General features: G+C 31.6%; 2 protein-coding genes across 2 annotated transcripts in view; one reads left to right on the forward strand and one right to left on the reverse strand.

Annotated features, from left to right (window-relative positions):
• LOC127727163 (phenylalanine--tRNA ligase alpha subunit-like) overlaps nt 1-1867 on the reverse strand; it is a 16503-nt gene extending 14636 nt beyond the window's left edge. The window contains exon 1 of the mRNA XM_052234611.1: nt 1691-1867. Coding sequence (XP_052090571.1) covers nt 1691-1837 — 147 coding nt within the window. The 5' untranslated portion in view covers nt 1838-1867. The remainder of the gene's footprint in view (nt 1-1690) is intronic.
• The window catches only part of LOC127727165 (glutaryl-CoA dehydrogenase, mitochondrial-like), an 18204-nt gene extending 2032 nt beyond the window's left edge, over nt 1-16172 (forward strand). The window contains exons 2-12 of the mRNA XM_052234613.1: nt 2008-2155; nt 3510-3548; nt 4768-4902; nt 6128-6251; nt 7197-7306; nt 7964-8093; nt 8599-8821; nt 9531-9634; nt 10976-11101; nt 12925-13085; nt 13413-16172. Of these exons, the coding sequence (XP_052090573.1) occupies nt 2068-2155; nt 3510-3548; nt 4768-4902; nt 6128-6251; nt 7197-7306; nt 7964-8093; nt 8599-8821; nt 9531-9634; nt 10976-11101; nt 12925-13085; nt 13413-13483 (1311 nt within the window). The 5' untranslated portion in view covers nt 2008-2067 and the 3' untranslated portion in view covers nt 13484-16172. The remainder of the gene's footprint in view (nt 1-2007; nt 2156-3509; nt 3549-4767; nt 4903-6127; nt 6252-7196; nt 7307-7963; nt 8094-8598; nt 8822-9530; nt 9635-10975; nt 11102-12924; nt 13086-13412) is intronic.
• The last annotated feature ends 3722 nt before the right edge of the window (nt 16173-19894 follow it).

Consider the following 19894-nt stretch of genomic DNA (forward strand, 5'->3'; position numbering starts at 1 on the left):
AGTGTAATGATTAAATGTTATATTTCACATAAAAGTAATAAATTAATGTGTTTTAACTTTAGTACTTTTAAAATTATTTCTATATTGTATGTCTTAGATTTTACTTACAGTGCTCAAATCATTATGTAAATGCAAAGACACTCATTTAATCATTTATGGTTAAAACAGGTATCAAAACTCTCCCTTTATACTTTGAGTTGGCACTATATGACTTATTTATGGTCAAACTTCTCACAGTTCCGAGTTGTCTTTTTTGTCATAGACACTCTGACATTAAATCAAAATTTTGGTCAAAAGTCTCCTTCAACAGCTTGAGGACAACCTGCCAAATGGGAAACTCTTCCCCATTATGGTAAAACTTCTCACAATTCCGAGTTGTCTTTTTTGTCATATATAAAGACACTCAGACATTAAATCAAATTTTTGGTAAAAAGTCTCCTTCAACAGAATGGGGGCAACCCGCCAAATGGTAAACTATTTCCCAAATGAGTATCAATCCCTCATTTGAGCAATCATTTGATAGTGCCAAGGCCAAAAAAAAATATATGTCTGTTTACGGTTACCTGACCGACCCTATTTTTGAGCGCCGACCCTATGTTATTTTATTTCCATTCTAAAGTGAAACTTGTGTCAAAAGCGAAGTTAGTGTTGCAAATAATATAAATCAATTGCCTGATACATCCCAATGTTCACAATCGTGAATATGACAGCTGTTTTAAGGAAATTCGCGACTCGTGTGAAGAAATTAACACTCTGCCGCCATTTTTTTCCAACCAATTACCAAGGGAATTATCCAATCATTAAAATTACAGGTAAACTCGGCCCTTGATCAACTTGGACCACGACAAGACGAAACCGCATGACTCAAAATCATTTCACAAAAAATAAAATGAAAAAATAGAATAAAATGGAAATACCGACCTACATTGTACCTACCCTATTTTTTAAAAGTATGTAACCTTAAACAGACATATATTTTTTTTTGGCCTAAAAAGGAAATTTTCTTAACTGGGTGCTTTTACTTAAAATGGCACACATTTATAGAAAATGGAACAACTTCTTCCAAAGAAACATAATTTTATTTTGGGTTTTTAAAAAGTTAGTCGCCTTGAAAATAGTCAATTTCTAGAAGTTTTCTGAAGCTTACAACTTCTCAGTAAATCAGGTTGGGGCTATTTGTCTTTTGGAAAATTTGCTGCATTCTTTATAAATACATGCCATTTTAAATAAAAAAGACTCAGTTAAGAAAATTTTGTTTTTAGCACTATTAAATGATTTCTCATATATTGGATTGTTATACTCATATGGTGAATAGTTCAATACCCAACCTGTTTTAATATTTTGTTTGAATTGGCATAACAGGCATTCCCAGTTGATTAATTGACGGACCAAGTTAATTTCATAGATTGTCTGAGTGGTCTTCGGAGCCCAAGTTGTCTTGCACCCCAACCTAATGATGCATGCTTGCAAGAGAAACAGCATATACATGATATAGCAATCTACAATTCTGGTTAGAAAATTGAAGCATACAACCTTACATGCAGTTGGATCCCTTAAAATATAAGGAAATATACACATTTATAATAACAGAATAATGATTCATTTATTGCATCATCTGTCTGATCTGATATGCCTTCCTATATTTTCGCTTACAGCACTATAATTTATTGGTTTCGAATTAAGGTATCACCTCTCCAAAGGACTGAAGACTCTTTATGGCCCCAACAATTTTTTGGTGGTCTTCTTTCAACTCGGTTGCTAGCTCAAGAGAATTTATATGCCCCTTTTTATCAACATGCTGCAAAACTACTTCAAGTTCAGCCATGTTCTCGCTCATGCGTTTCTGCGGTCCTGTAAAAGTGGTGTCTTCAAAAGATTTTTTCTGCAAAATAAGAAATTAAATGTATTTTTTTGCGAATTGTTTGAATCACATCAATATACAGGTGGTTGTGTTTACTATATATTATGTACAGAATATATTATTTTTGTTCCGCGACAATTTTTCAGAAGTTCAAGGTCAGATAGCTTTATCCTCTTACGAAACTTTAAAGAATTATTATAGTGGAAATGGCGTTTATAGCTTCAAGATTTCGTATTTCGAATATAATACGACACAAATTTACAGCCATCTCATGTAGATGCCAAGGAACTGCTCGTATCCTTTGATAACAGATTTCATAAGGTAAACAAAACAAAAAAGTGGGCCTTGTCCCAGCCATCCAATGAAATCGAAACATTTTTTAGATGACTTTATTCCCCTGGTTATTTTTTTAAAATCAATTCTACCATTATTTTTTAATTTATATGTACAAAATAATTTAAATAACCCAGTAATCATCTAGTACAATCCAGGATCCCTCTAGTACAAATCTAAATATCCTGATTTCTACCAGCATGACCTGAGTAGATATTGGAATTCTGATTTGTACTAGGAGAATTTTATATCCTACAGAATTCTTATTTGTACTGTAACATTTTAAGTGAAATGTATGGAGAATACTTTTTATCTATGTCAATTAACAGCTGCATATACCAGTATAAATAACCTCAGCATCTTAACCTTAGTAATAATTTACTTGTAAACAAAACTTATTACACAACTCAATGCACATCTCTTGACTTCATTAGTAATTTAGATGTTTGATAGACACTTGTTGGATCTTGCAATTTCAACATGTTGAATTTTTTTTGCCCCTGCCACTAGTTGAAGGTGGCATTAGTGTCACCCTTGACTGTCCGTCTTTCCGTCCGTCCTAAGACTCCTTCTGTCCGTCCCAAAAGTATTTTCACGTATTATAAGCTAACTTTAGCGGGGGCATTTGTGTCCTCAGACACTTTCTTCTTATATTTCTGATTTTGGTTAATGGGAAGACCAGTATATGGCGTTACACAATATGCTTTTTAAGTCATTAGTATCTAATTTAGAATCTGTTTTAGATGCCAGATTAAAAGTAATTTTGCAGATGTATAGAATTAAATATATGAGGTGAAAGTAATGATATGGTTCTCTCTGCATGAAATATATGATGATATGATATTCATTATGTATTGGTTTATAAAATTTTTCTGCTTGTTTGAGTTTTTTTGTTGTTGGTAAAAACATTTTTTTGGTAAATTTAAAAAAAAAAAGATTTAATCGAAAAGTTCTCATTAAACATGTTTTATACAGAGAAATATATTTTCTTTGAAAAAATGGTTAATTCACATATTTTTTGTGTGTAATTTTCAGATATTTTTATATTATTTATTGTAGTGTTTTAATATATATATAATGTTATATATGGTAATTTTATTTTGAAACAATTTTTTTGGAATCTCTTTGTCATGTTTGTGTTGATAGACTAAGCACAGATGTTATAGAGGGAGTTTCAAAAGAAAATTTTACAATTATTTATAAATATTCAATAATATTATTATCATGATTATACATGTACTTGATCTGTATGTATTTATATACTGTGAATTATATTTTCTGTGAAAAGATGGATATTTCCTTAACTAAGCTACAGAACCACAAACTCAAACTAAAGATAATGTTAAAACTGAAGGTATGTAATTATATTGCAGTAGTCTATAAATGCTACATGTACTAGCAAGAGGTTTTGTTTACATGATTAGACATAGCGAACATACAACAATACATAATGTTCATTAAAAATAACAAAGCTGACATTGATTATCTGTTTAAGATATTGGATAAGTAATTTTTTCAAATATAACTTGGCAAAATGTATTCCTCAAAGATGAGAAAAACCAAATTTATAAAACCTGTTTATCATATTCTAACATTGATATAAGCCAAAAAAAAAACTTTAAACAGTGTTATGTGTTAGTGGTGTTTCTAAAGATAGAAACATCATTTTTATCACCATTACAATCAAAGCAAAATTTCAAGTACTATCACCAATGAAATGCATTATTTTAAACAAGTTGGAATTTCAATCCCACACAATGGGAAAAAAAGCATGGTAAAAAGACCTGAAGGAATCTCTCAACAAACCTTCAATGTTAGTGTTGTGTGATAACAGCATTCAAAATGTGATAATGTTTTAAAATGGTATTTTGAAAGAATTTTGACAAAGATTTATGTAACATGTATCAATAGTTCACTATCAAGTGTTCTAGTCCATAAATAATATATTCAAATACTTTTATCCTCTGACACCAGATAGAATGTTTTTTTTCAGAAATGTATCGAGGGGGCCATTCCATCATACAAGATGCACTTCAACACTAAATTTTGAATTAGAATTTTATTGTCAACTGAATTATTGCAGCAAATTCCTATCCATACATGTATAGAGCAAAAAGAAATACAAATTTGTATTTTTTCGCAAAATCTAAGGAATTTTGGAAAGATGGTAAATACAGGCATAGTCAGGAGCCTGTAATTCAGTGGTTGTCGTTTGTTGCTGTGTAACATATTTGTTTTTAGTTCATTGTTTTGTACATAAATGAGGCTGTTAGTTTTTCTCGTTTGAATTGTTTTTCATTTGTCATTTTGGGGCCTTTAATAGCTGGCTATGCGGTATGGGATTTGCTCATTGTTGAAGGTGCTACGGTGACCTAAAGTTGTTAGTTTCTGTGTCATTCGGTCTCTTGTGGAGAGTTGTCTTATTGGCAATCATACCACATCTTCTTATTTTATATAATCTTGGGATTTCAATGCAATGATGATAAACATAGTGGCAAGATTAAAAAAAACTAAGTATTCTTGATTCCAAAGAAAATATTTTTTAGTTTATTTACAAATTTATTTTGTTGCAGCGACCTTTAACTGGCAGGATGCACTAAATCTGGAGAATCTATTATTAGAAGATGAGATACTGGTACGGGACCAGTTCAGGGCCTACTGTCAGGACAGGTTAATGCCAAGAGTCCTCATGGCAAACAGAAATGAAAGTAAAAATAAAATAATGAGATTATCTGATTATTATGAGATATGTACATACATGTACACAAATTGGTGAATTCTATTTTGTAATTGTTTTAAGTTTCAGTGTACCATATTGAAATGTTAGCAGTCTTTATAAAAGCTCATTATAATCTATATCAACATCCAAGAATGCAGGTTGCCCTTAAAGAATACTGTATTTTTGTTGGAATGTTTTTTTTATGCCCCTGCCGTAGCGGAGGGGGCATTAAGTTTTACCCTTGTCCGTCTGTATGTCCGTCCGTACGTCCCAAAGTTGCCTTGGTTTCCGTTCTTTAACTTTAGTTTGCCTCAACCAAATGTTATGAAACTTATACACAATTCTCATTACCATAAAATACAGATCAAATTTGAAATTGGGTGGTGTCACTTTTACCGTTCTTGAGTTATGCCCCATTCTAAACATAAAAATTGCTGAATTTTTTGTTTCAGTTCTCTAACTTTAGTTTGCCTCAACCAAATGTTATGAAACTTATACACAATGCTTATTACCATAAAATACAGATCAAGTTTGAAATTGGGTGGCTTAATTTTTACCGTTCTTGAGTTATGCCTATTTACAAATGGAAAATTTGCTGAATTTTTCGTTTCTGTTCTCTAACTTAAGTTTGCCACAACCAAATGTTATGAGACTTATACACGATAATTATTACCACAAAACTCAGATCAGATACAAATTTGGGTAGCGTCACTTTTACTTTTCTTCAGTTATGTCCCTTTATAACTTCATTATGATATGCAAGCAGGGGCATCATCTGTGTCCAATGGACACATTCCCCAATTATTTTATTATGTGTGCTTTCTATGCTATTTATGACACTGTTCAAAGCTAGACTTGCAAAGAATGAGTAAAGAAAAAAAGGACCAATAGAAAAGTTTAGTCAGTGGTCACAGAGGAAATCTGGATTGAGAGAAGGACAAATATCACAAATCATATAAAAATCTTTAAAAAAAATGAGCATCACAACCTGCTCATTTTCAAGAACAATATAATCATTTGTTATTAGTAAAACTGTTTTAATTCATTGATTGCTTCTTCATGCATATCTTGTGTTTATTCACCATTTTCAATCCTGTCTCTTTTTTCATGTTTCTAAAAAAACGTATTAAACCTTTAACAGGATTTTGAGATAGTCGTGATAAGTTTGACAGTTGTGACATACAAATATGACTTTACATACCTTTTATCTTAAGAATTTGACAGAGAGATTATACCAGAAATGGGGTCTATAGGAGTGCTTGGACCACATATACATGGTTATGGTTGTGCTGGAGTGTCATCTGTAGCTTATGGTCTCATAGCCAGGGAAGTAGAGAGGTAAGATGTTAGAACTGGTTACCCATAATACAGCTATGTGAACATTCTCTTTGTGGAACAAAACCTTTTACTCAGAAGAATGAATAATTGCCTTTGGATTACATAAAAAATAAACAATTATTCTTGAAAGTTTGGTGATAAAATGTTTTTACATTATTGTTAATATTCTAAATTTAATTAGAGGGAATGTTGAGGCACGTCATATTTTACATACAATAATATGAAATGTTGTTAAAAATCAAATCTATTAGGTTAACACTAGAGGCAAAAAATGGATCTGGATATATAAAGTTTATTTTTAGACTGGAATCCATCCTTATGCTATAAAAGTGTATTTTCAGGTTCATAACTAGCCTTATGCTATCACAGGATAATCTTACTGTGGATATAGTTCTGTATATAAAGAATTTTATACAAAGTTTTTAATTGAAGTGAAAAGTGGGGCAGGATGATTTATGAATATCAAATTACTTAAACTTAAACCTCACATTTTAACTTTTGATTTTTATATTCTATAAAAGTATGTGCTGGGATCACATTTAATATTCTCAAAGTATCATCAGTTGTTGAACATTCACAAAAATAAAAGCTAAATAAATGATTAATCTCATTATTGTGGATCAAACATGGTCAAATCCAAACTGCAACTTTGGGGATTTGGTGGGCGACCTTGCAACCTGACGTCTAAATTAAAGGAACAGGTGACATTCAAATGTCCATAATCGTTTTATTAAAACGTTTTATTTTCTTAAATGTGACATGGTGAAATTAGGCATATTTAAAGGTGACCTTTTATGTTAAAAAAAGGGGGTGGGGGGTATACCCTACTGGAGCCCAATTTCTTCTTTGTTACGTTATTCCAGCTGACCATGCCAGAGGATGCTTTGGTTATCTTTTCTCTACAATATGTATTCATACTTCCATGTAATATATTTGCTTTTCTAGGGTAGACAGTGGTTACAGATCTGCTATGAGTGTCCAGTCTTCCTTAGTTATGCATCCAATAAACGAATACGGTACAGAAGAACAGAAACAAAAATACTTACCTAGATTAGGTAAGACTGATATATAATGAATAAGATACATTTTATAGACAAGTACAAAGTAAAATTCATTTGAAGGCCAGTACAAAATTAGATTTCTTTGTAGACTAGTACAAAATTAAATGAATTTATAGTCAAGTACAAAATTAGATAAATTTGTAGACTAGCACAATATAAGATTAATTTTTTGACAAGTACTCATGAGACACATTTGTAGGCAAGTACAATTTAGATACATTTGTTGGCAAGTGCTAACTGAGATACATTTGTAGGCAAGATAAAAATAGATACACTTAAAGGCATGTACAGAATTTGATATATTGGTAGACAAGCATAAAATTAGATACGTTTGAAGGAAAGTACCAAAATGAGATACTTGTAGACAAGTACAAGATTTTTATCACAACTAAAGAACTAAGTGATTAGTTATGGCTGAGTTGCTGCAGAGGAGGATTTAGGGTGGGGCACTGGGTCCCTGACGTTGCCCTGTTGGTGCAAACTGATATACTGTTTATCAGAAATTTGGTTTAAAACAACTATTGACCTTTACCTGTTTTCATCCTGTCCTTTGGTACTACATATCCTCATATTTACATGTTTTATGTATGATATTTTAAAAGATATAAATACATTTAAAAATTGTTAGAAAAGATACTTATTTTTTTCCAGCAAAAGGGGAGCTAATCGGGTGTTTTGGATTAACAGAACCTAACCATGGAAGTGATCCTTCATCTATGGAAACTAAAGCCAGATACAATCCATCCAGTAAAACCTTCACATTGAATGGAACTAAATCTTGGTAAGTCATGGCAAAACTATTCATACACATGAGATAGACTGATAATTTGTGTTCCAAAAGATTTGCTCATTGTTGAAGGCTGTACTGTTTTCTTTAAATTATGTATATTTTGCTTGTTTTAATTACCATATATGCAGGGTCTTGATGGAGTAACAGTAAAGAAAATAATGGTCCAAAAAGTACAGATTAGAGAAAATTAGGACCAAAAAATTAAAAATAGAGAATAAAGCCATAGGGGTGCCAAAATTTAAAGAATTGAGAATAAAGGGGTAATAATTTATAAAAGTTAGAGGAAAATGGCCTCAAAATTTAAGAATATAGAAATGAATCCCCACATCCCGCTGGCCACAGAGACCCTCAAATATACAAACCTGTACAACTCAACTATTTTTTTCCATGGTGCAAGCCCCCATCAGCAAGGTTCTGGTCCTGATAGAACAGGACTATTTTATGTTTATTGATGACATTGTACATGTTCTAAAGTAAAACTTATTTGTTTTTCCAGGATAACAAACTCACCTATTGCAGATGTATTCATTGTGTGGGGTAAGTGTGATAGAGACAATAACAAAATCAGAGGATTTATATTAGAGAAAGGAATGAAAGGATTAACAGCTCCAGTGATTCAAGGCAAGTTTTCATTGAGGGCCAGTATAACAGGACAGATCTCTATGGAAGATGTAGAAGTACCTGAAGAAAACATGCTACCAAATGTCATGGGACTAGGGGTAGGTTTTCTAGTTTTATTCTGTGTTAGTATAGAGGGTGGGTCATAAACAAAATTACTGTCTAAATCTTTTACAATTATTTTATTATAAATAACCATTAAAACAAGTTGTAATTTTGTCGTACCACACTAAAGTCCCTTCATTAAGCAAAATTTAAACTCTATACAATTTTAGTAGGAAATCACAGTTTTAGTATATAGTAGGAAAAGTCAAGATCCTCCATCCTTTATGATATAAAGTGTCCCTCTCTAACAACTTTCCCTTTAATAAAAAAAATCATGAAATACATGAAAGTTGAACTTGACCTGTATTGAATGGTTCCTGAAATAGGTGTCATCAAAAGATTTCTTTAAGGCCAACTTCAGTTATTTAATTGAAATCCTTGCATGATTCATTTTCTGCAATCAAGGGGCATAACTCTGGAAGACTAAAGTAAAATAATCAAAGATGAACATAATCTGTATTAAGTGGTCCCTGACAGCACTGAAATGCATAAAAATATCAATTTTTGAAACACAAATGAATTATCAATATCATATTTTCAACAAAAAAGAAGACCTTTTGTCATTACATTTAGAGTAGTTTTAGCACTACATTACTCTCAGATATATATGAACAAATTTTCAAGATTTACTTTAACCATGGTTATCTAAACGTTGCTTTACTTTATCAATTCCATGTAATGATTTACATTGATGTTACTTTTCAGGGTCCCTTTGGTTGTTTGAACAGTGCACGCTATGGTATTGCTTGGGGGACATTAGGGGCAGCAGAGTTTTGTTTGGAAACAGCCAGGCAATATACATTAGACAGGTAACCAAGAGAAATGTTAATATATCAAATCAAATGTCTTTATTCCTAATTAAAGGGCCCATATTGAGCATATAAATCAATATAAATCACAAAGTTCATACAATATCCACACAAGCAACACATGTAATCTAACATACATACTGATTGTTAATAATTAAAAATGTTTAAGAACAAATATGGAAACATGATTAAAAACTTGTATACATGAGGGGAGAGAGCTTGTACAAAGAGGGATAACTCCATTTGTTTACCTAAACTTGTGTCTCTTTTTTCCTGTCTGATCTGGAAAATTTAATTTAGATACAGACTAAAAACTCTATTAAAATCTAAATCTTCATTTGTCATGATGCAGATAAAAAGATTTTCTTAATTCTTGTTTCTCAGATTTATTGTGATAATTAATCGACACATTTTCTGTGAATTTCAAAATAGCACAAATTATTATCTTACATAATATTCAAACTCCAGACTGTTTCAAGCGCAATCAAGAAACATATCGATTAGTACTAAATTATGCAATAGTTTTCTAGTAGCATTTACGCTTTCAAAACAGTAAATGTATAAATGTTAAATGTACAAACGTATTTAAGTACCAATCACAAGTGTCAATATTGTTGAAGCTTTAAACAATATATATATGTAGGACTCTGAACCGTGATGGTCACGCTGAAGTGCGATGGTTTGATGCTGAAGTGTGATTGTGACGCTATCTTGTTGATAGCTATGCTGAAGTGCGATAGTGGTAAGGCTGAAGTGCGGTGGATTACATAAATCAATGTTCACATGTCAATGTAGAACTCAATTTGTTTGTTGGAAGAAGCTTTTCAGTTTTTTTTAAGGAAAAACATCGAGAGTATAACTTGTTTAATTTAAAACAGTCATAATAAATATTCATTGCATTTACAGTCCTAACTTTAACGTTGTAGTGTACTTTGTAAATAGCTTCAGACAAAAAAACAATTATTTATTATTGTTTATACAATCGTTTATATATTGACCACTATAAACGCTACATAAAAGGTTATTTTCCTTTAAAACCAGTACTTATTGCATAGACTGAAAAACTTAGTATTTATTTGAAATGCAAATACTACTTGATTAGTCAGAATGGAACAAAATATGCAGAAAATCTATATGTCTGCTGTGAATGAGAACAAGGAACAAGATAGTTTTTACTGCAACATCTGTAGATTTTAACTATAGTGATCATGCATCTTAGAGACCATCGCACATCAGCGAAAGGACCATCACACTTCGGCGTAGACCATCACACTTCAGCGTCCCAATCGCACCTCCGAGTCCTACATATATATATATATATATTCAATATTTTAATTTTAGAATTCAATTCAAAAAACCTTTGGCCAAGAATCAGTTGATACAGAAAAAAATGGCTGATATGTTAACAGAGATTTCTTTAGGATTACAGGCCTGTGTACAAGTCGGCAGGCTGAAGGATCAAGGAAAGTAAGTCACATATTGAGACAATATCCTTAAGGATTACAGGTCTGTGTACAAGTCGGCAGGCTGAAGGATCAAGGAAAGTAAGTCACATATTGAGACAATATCCTTAAGGATTACAGGCCTGTGTACAAGTCGGCAGGCTGAAGGATCAAGGAAAGTAAGTCACATATTGAGACAATATCCTTAAGGATTACAGGCCTGTGTACAAGTCGACAGGCTGAAGGATCAAGGAAAGTAAGTCACATATTGAGACAATATCCTTAAGGATTACAGGCCTGTGTACAAGTCGGCAGGCTGAAGGATCAAGGAAAGTAAGTCACATATTGAGACAATATTCTTTAGGATTACAGGCCTGTGTACAAGTTGGCAGATTCAGGTTGAAGGATCAAGGAAAGTAAGTCACATATTGAGACAATATTCTTTAGGATTACAGATCTGTGTACAAGTTGGCAGGTTGAAGGATCAAGGAAAGTAAGTCACATATTGAGACACTATTCTTTAGGATTACAGATCTGTGTACAAGTTGGCAGGTTGAAGGATCAAGGAAAGTATGTCGGCTATAATAACATAATATGGCACAGGGTTATTCAACAAGAATGAATGAATATTTTCTAAAAAATTATGTTTCCCAAGCCTTTAAAGTGGCATTAGCTACAGTTTTGTCAGTTAGTTGAAAAATTAAGGTATGTTTTTTTTTAATCAAACATTTACCGGTACAAGAACAGCCTATTGAAAAGAATAATTCAGTTTTAACAGTCAGTTTGGTTCAATTTTGTCAAAATAAGCTAAAAGATTTTGCTGATGCATTATGGTCTTGCCAGGCATTATGGTCTTGCCAAGCATTATGGTCTTGCCAGGCATTATGGTCTTGCCAGGCATTATGGTCTTGCCAAGCATTATGGTCTTGCCAAGTATTATGGTCTTGCCAGGCATTATGGTCTTGCCAAGCATTATGGTCTTGCCAAGCATTATGGTCTTGCCAAGCATTATGGTCTTGCCAAGCATTATGGTCTTGCCAGGCATTATGGTCTTGCCAAGCATTATGGTCTTGCCAAGCATTATGGTCTTGCCAAGCATTATGGTCTTGCCATGCATTATGGTCTTGCCAAGCATTATGGTCTTGCCAAGCATTATGGTCTTGCCAAGCATTATGGTCTTGCCAAGCATTATGCTGCCATAAAGTAATGGAATTTATTTCAGACATATGTATTGTATAAAAATAAATATAACATTGATTTCTGACACATGTATTGTATAAATGTAAACACAACATTGATTTCTGACATATGTATTGTATAAAAATAAACATAACTTTAATTTCTAAATTGACAGTACATTCAGATAAATGTATTCTTTTATGGCAGCAAAATTGTGAAAGGTATAAATGAAAAGAAAGATTGCCTGATTTAGCATGTAAGATGGCATCATAAAAGTGTCCTTCCCTGTGGCTGTTTATGCTCACACTTAAATAAATATCAAGCAGTGTGGCTGCATACATAAACTACATACTACATACGTGTAACAGATACTGTAAACCAACTTATTTTTCGCGACTTTTGCGTGTTGAAAAATAACGCAAATATAAATCTTCACGAATTTGTTAAACTTTTATCTTCCTTTATATAAATACATCAAAATAATTTAAAAATCGCGAAAATAAATCGCCGTGAAGTCGGCTACGAAGTGCTAAACGCGAAATAAAGTATTTGCGAAAATAAGTTGGTTAACAGTAGTTGAATTTTCCATCCTGGACATTTTCTTCATGTCTGTGCTTTCTTAATAAAACTAATTGTTTAAGTATTAAGACATATCTAACCTTTTTCCAGGGCTACACCAGAAATGATTTCTATGATAAAGAGAAATTCATGTGGTAAATCTTTAGACATAGCTCGTTTGGCAAGAGACATGCTTGGTGGAAATGGAATCTCAGATGAATATCATGTGATTAGACATGTGATGAACCTTGAAGCTGTCAATACATACGAAGGTTAGTATAGTATACAACTGACAAAAATCTATTAATGAAAAAACAAAAACAAATTGTTCAACATAAAATTATAACTAGAGCATAAACTGTTAAATGTAGTTTCAATTACTAAAATTTTCTGTGAATAAAGCTGTTTTATAGCTTAATTTTTTTTTAGTTAAGAAATTGTTTTGCCAGTGTTTTTTTCCATATTGTTTTAAAGTTCAGAGCAGTAGTGATGTATATAAGTATACTGGCTTTCAACAGACATTAGAAAATTCATTTCTATATGAGATATTTGAAAGAAGTTGAAAACTCAATTTCAGTTTTTTTTTATTGTTTTGTTAGGTACTCATGACATACATGCATTGATATTGGGAAGAGCTATCACAGGAATCCAAGCTTTTACATCAGATTGATATAGTGTGTTGTGACTTCTACCAGTCTTCTAGTCAGTGAAGAGAAGGTTATTCAATTATATTATCTATATAGTATACGGAAGACACTGGTATTACCTCAATGGTAAAGTGGCATTAAGAAGACAACTGTCCACCTCATTTTGTTTGCTTCAAAACAGTTCTTTTATCATTGAGATTGTATATTTAATGAACAAGTATATATTACAAAAAATACATTAAAAAGTGTATTTTAATGATAAGCAGTGTGCCAAGTCTATATTTTTTTTTATCTTATTCAGATTGATAACATTGTCATTACTATTCAGAGTTTAATTAAGCTTCTATGTTGATATTTATAGACCAGTTATAGGTTTTGGATGAAGCAATGAAGCTTCTATTTGTCTTGTTAGTTATTTCCTAATAATGTGATTTTGTAAAAGTTTTCTCATAAAAAGTGAGGAAGATGTAGAAGGGCAGGTAAATATTAAAAGTTTAAGGACAGATAACACCATCCTCTTAAGAAAAAAAGGCAAACAACATTCTACATCACACAGAAAACTAAAGATTAATAACATGAATCCGCTCAAAACTGGGGGAATGTGAATTCTTGTACTCCAGAAGGAAAAGCAGTTCCTACTCTACTATAGGCACTCTTATTTTTGCTTGTGTCAAGGAAAGACCTGGTGAAATCTTAAATTAGATAAGGAATTACCTATACATTTATAGTTTACTTATGTTTTTATACACCCATCAGTGACAGACCTATAATTAGATAAGGAATTACCTATACATTTATAGTTTACTTATGTTTTTATACATCCATCAATGACAGACCTATAATTAGATAAGGAATTACCTATACATTTATAGTTTACTTATGTTTTTATACATCCGTCAGTGACAGACCTATAATTAGATAAGGAATTACCTATACATTTATAGTTTACTTATGTTTTTATACATCCGTCAGTGACAGACCTATAATTAGATAAGGAATTACCTATACATTTATAGTTTACTTATGTTTTTATACATCCGTCAGTGACAGACCTATAATTAGATAAGGAATTACCTATACATTTATAGTTTACTTATGTTTTTATACATCCGTCAGTGACAGACCTATAATTAGATAAGGAATTACCTATACATTTATAGTTTACTTATGTTTTTATACATCCATCAATGACAGACCTATAATTAGATAAGGAATTACCTATACATTTATAGTTTACTTATGTTTTTATACATCCGTCAGTGACAGACCTATAATTAGATAAGGAATTACCTATACATTTATAGTTTACTTATGTTTTTATACACCCATCAATGACAGACCTATAATTAGATAAGGAATTACCTATACATTTATAGTTTACTTATGTTTTTATACACCCGTCAGTGACAGACATATAATTAGATAAGGAATTACCTATACATTTATAGTTTACTTATGTTTTTATACACCCATCAATGACAGACCTATAATGATATTCCATTGTCTGGTTGTCCTAGCAGGTCTAGAGATGATCCAAGTTTGCTATAAGTAATTGGTATGAATTTTTCACACAATGATTGATTCCATTATAAAGACAATCTTATTTTCCATTGTGAAAGCATTCAGATTTTAGTAATTACACTCAAGGATTATCAGCACTTTTCATGTTAACTTAGTTTTCTTTGAAATGTGTGTTTTTGATATTAACATGTACTTTTTCGTTGCATGGTGACATGACCTCTTTTGATTTTGAAGATATTCAGATGTGTTATTCCACTGGTAAGTGACATCCAATTATGAAATATGTGACAATTTCAATTATACATGTCATGGCTCTTGATGCAGCTGTTTATTTACAGAAAACTGAGCTAAAATAGGAAGTAATTGTTTTATTTATATTCAGTTCTCTCTATGGAAAGAGATAATTTTTTAACAATAAATGATTTGTTAGCTGTGATAGTTTTTATTATTATTATTGTTGATAAAGGAGATCATGATAATTATAATGTGTAAATATTTCATATAATGTCGCTTGTTTTAAAAAAAAAAGTTTCTTATTGGAATCATGATAAAGGTATATGTACTGAGGATTTATTAATATTTGTGAGTTTAAATTGTTGTGGATCAAAGTAAAACTGAATTTTTGTACATGCTTGATTTCAAACGTAAAGTAAATTTAGGTTTACTTAAACACTAACATCCCTAGTTCACTTGTAACAACAAAATCCAAGAAAATTAGTACCAAAAACATTGAAAAATTAATTTACACAAAGTCAGTGTTTTTTATGTGCACTTTTGATGCCTTATTTGTATTTGATGAATTGACAAAAAATGTCTAGATACTGTTATAAAGCATGTTATTTTTCTACTTCTGAAACTCACAATTTAATTTTCTGGTGAAATTATCATAAAAAAAGGTATTTTTTAAAAGTTGTTTTACATTATTGGTACAATGATTACTATATATTTGTTATTTGTTAAGCAAAATAAATGAATTATTTCAACATAACATACATGTGCTTATATTATAAACATATTAATGAAAAATCAATACCTCAGAGAAGAAGGGAGAAGGATATTAAAAAAGTTAAAAATCAATTAATAATCAGCATTTTTATGTTTATTATATTTTAAAGATTTTGCATTTTTGAATATTAAAAATTAAACGATATTTGATTTGCGATGTATATGTATAAATGTATTTTCGTGTTATGTTGTTTTTATTTCATAGTTATTTGAATGATAATATTTTTATATGCCCGTTTACAAGACGTATTATGGTATACTGTTGTTCGTCCGTCCATCTGTCCCTCCGTCTGTCTGTCCATCCGTCGTCAACATGTCAGACAATAACTCAAAAATGCTATAACCAATTTTCTTGAAACTTTGGTGAATTGTTTATATTTATTGACGTAAGCTCCCTTTCGATTTTTATAAATTTTGGATTTTACGTTTCCGAGAAATTGGATTTTATTTATTAAAAAAGGGGGGAGTTTCCAGTTTTTCAGACAATAACTCAAAAACACTTTAATCAATTTTTATCAAACTTTAGTAATTGTTTATATCTATTGACGTAAGTTCCCTTTCGATTTTTATAAATTTTCGATTTTATGTTTCGGAGTTATTGGTTTTTATTTATAAAAAAAATGCTTTAAGCAGTTTTCTTGAAACTTTTATGACTGGTTTATATCAATTAAAACAAGCTCCCTTTAGTTTTTTTTATTAATTTCAGATATGACATTGAGGAGTTATGGAACTTTATTCATTGAAAAAGTGACAGGCATATCATGCGCTCATGGCGCAGCTCTTTATTTCAGTGGACCGCCTTGGTGGTCTCGTGGTAGTGTGTTCCTTTGAGTGCGGGATGTCGTGTGTTAGAACCCCGGCCGGGTTAAAACAAAGACTTTAAAATTGGTATTTGCTGCTTCTACACTAAGCACGCGGCATTAAGGAGTAAGAGCAAAGACTGGTTAGCCTGGAGTCAGAATAATGTGTCCAGGTAAGGTGACATATCTTCCTGCGGACTGTTACCTTGTGAACTAGCACGTTAAAAATCCAGCTCAGCGTGTCAGTCTAGTACAAAGCAGGGCTAAATTTCATATTACATTAACATGTTCTCGTCCTGAATATGCATATTAATTTGCCGCTGGATGTTAAGCAGCCATCCATCATCATCATCTTTATTCAGTGATATATTGGATGGTAACAAAGGTTAATGCAAACATTAAGGTTCATTTTATTGGATGGTAACAAAGGTCAATGCAAACATTAAGGTTCATTTGACTTTTTTACACCTGATTTTATGGATTTGGTTTTAAATAGGGTACTGGAAATGGAATTGAATATGATATGTGGGTGACAGTGGCCATCAATTAGCCAAAACAACCACTCTTCATACATTATTTAAGCCTTCTCCTTCAACAAAATAATTGAACTTTGACTACTGCTGTGGTTATGGAATTACTACGGTTGTAATCTGGTACAACACTGACCTCAAAATTAGGACATTTTAGGTTGGTTCCCTGTTAAATGTTCAATATGCCTTTGGTAATATACAAATGTTAACAACAATTAAGTATTATCAAACTTGTCAAAAAAGACTGGGTATCAGGATGTTTTGAATTTAATTGTATCCAGGTAAACCAAAGACCAGTATTTGGACTTCCAGATTTCCTGCAAGAGCTTAGCTATTAGGAGTAAGAATAAAGACTCATTGGCTTTAGTTGAGAATAATGCTTTAAACTGGAAGAGGGGAAACACATCTTTTTCAAATATTTTGAATTTGAGTTTAAAATTGCTGCTAGATGGTTAAAATAAAATTGGTCTTAGAATAAAAAATAAAGATACTGGTTAGGTGTATAGGTAACTTTATCCAAAATATACAGATAAAAATCTGCAGCTCACTGTGGAGTCTGCAAAAGCTAGCATGAACTATACCCTCTGCTTCATAAGGTGACATAATGAGGAGTTTGCCCCTTTAAACAAGGATAAACAAATCAATCCAATGTTATTCTATTAAACAATATAATGGAAGGTACAATACAAACACAAGAAATTAACGTTTGTTTTAACAGGCTTATATGAGATACAGTGTACTAGTTTACAGGCTTGTGCAACCAACTTGCTATAGTGAAACGTCAGTGGCCAACTGTAAACCTAATATTCAATTTGTCTCTCGTACTTAAAGATATAGACGTATGTGGCTTTTGTGCAAATAGAGTACTAGTAGTAGTAACCATGGATGGTCTTATATTCAGTGTTAGTGACTTATTTTTTACTTAAAATTAAAATTTTGCTGTGCTAAATGTTATATTCATGATTTAATGGATTCATTTTATAGTGGACATATACTTCTGCATGCAAAAATTGAATACAAAGTTTGCATGGGAGTATTATGATAACAGTTAACAAAGGAAACAGGTATACAGCATCAAATCATTCTGAAAAAAAATACTCATTTGCATACTACTTGTTATAGAAAAAACTTTCAGATCACTTACTGAAAGTTTCCACTAAAACTAACAGCTAATACTTTGTTCATTGAGGTATATTAAAGATATTCTTCGAGTTAATTGGTTTTATCTAGTTACTTGTACTCTTTCAAAGACTTTATATATTAAAGAAGCAATGCATTGTAAAATTGCAGGGGACCTAAAAGAATGGCTGCAACAAATCATGAACTGCATTTTTTAGAACTCATTTTATTAAAATAAATGCATAGGAGACAGCCATTGCCTTAGCATGGACTACATAGTGAGGATATTGCCACAATATATAAAGTCTTTGAAATAAATTCTTTTAATTGATTAACTAAATTTTCCATTGGTATGTCTTTTAATAATTTCTGGAATAGGGAGTAGTTATTTTAAGTGTAATTTGGTAGAAAAGGTCCCATATTTTAAACTTGAATTTTTTATACTTTTCAATTCGCCTTTATAGAACTAAAGGGCTATGGGTTACCTCATTGTTTGTACCCCTAAATGAAAATAACGTTACATCATTGGTTGAAATTCCATGTTTTTTGACATTTTTAACCAATCACAACGTTTTGGTGTACTCTTGTGAAAATTTTACCTAGAATGCATTAGATTCTGAAACTGCAAATGGTTTTAATATTGAACTGGTCTTTTATATCAAACATATTTTCTTCAAGAAAGTACAGGACCTCTTAGCTTACTGCATGACAAGATTTGTCTTGTATACTTATTTGTAGAGGGAGGTGTTACTTGGATATAAAATTTGAAAAAAACAACTGAAAATTGTAAATTTTTCTTTGGTTGTTATGAATGATGGCAACTATAGTTTACTGATGTTCAAGTCTCATTAATCGATAAAGAGAATATAAATCAAGAAAACTAACAAACACTGAGAGAATCATCGCATGAACCCCATAGGTTTCGAGACACGGGACCCTGAAACCCCCTGATAAGTATTATGCTAATGGCAATGCAGACCTCATCCTAATGATGGTTCCACATACTTTATTGAGTAATTTAGTATTTTATTTTTCATAAATGATGCCTTATTGCAAAGCTTATTCAAATTTGCGGAAAAGATAGGACTTTAAATCATAAAATTTTGTAACTATTCGAACATTGCAAAGTCTCTTCTGAAGTCAATAATGCACATTTTATCCTTTCGCTATGTTGATTGCTAGAGCATAATTAGCTTCAAGCTTATATTGTTCCATTAGGTCTCAACAATTAGTTCATGTCTCAAAATATGCTATATAATTACTAAGAGCCTTTTAATGTCAAATATTGTAGTGCATGTCCATAATTCAGTGTGTATGCTCTTTGGTATGTATAGAGGAAGGCAATTTCCTTTCTATGTCTTATGGTAATAGTCATTGTGGTGTAATTATGCTTGGTGATAAATGACATAGGGGCCTCGTTGGCCGAGTAGTTCATCTACTGTATCACTAGCCTGCCAAC

This window comes from Mytilus californianus, unplaced genomic scaffold (assembly GCF_021869535.1).
Source record: "Mytilus californianus isolate M0D057914Y unplaced genomic scaffold, xbMytCali1.0.p SCAF_19, whole genome shotgun sequence".
Lineage (NCBI taxonomy): Eukaryota > Metazoa > Mollusca > Bivalvia > Mytilida > Mytilidae > Mytilus > Mytilus californianus.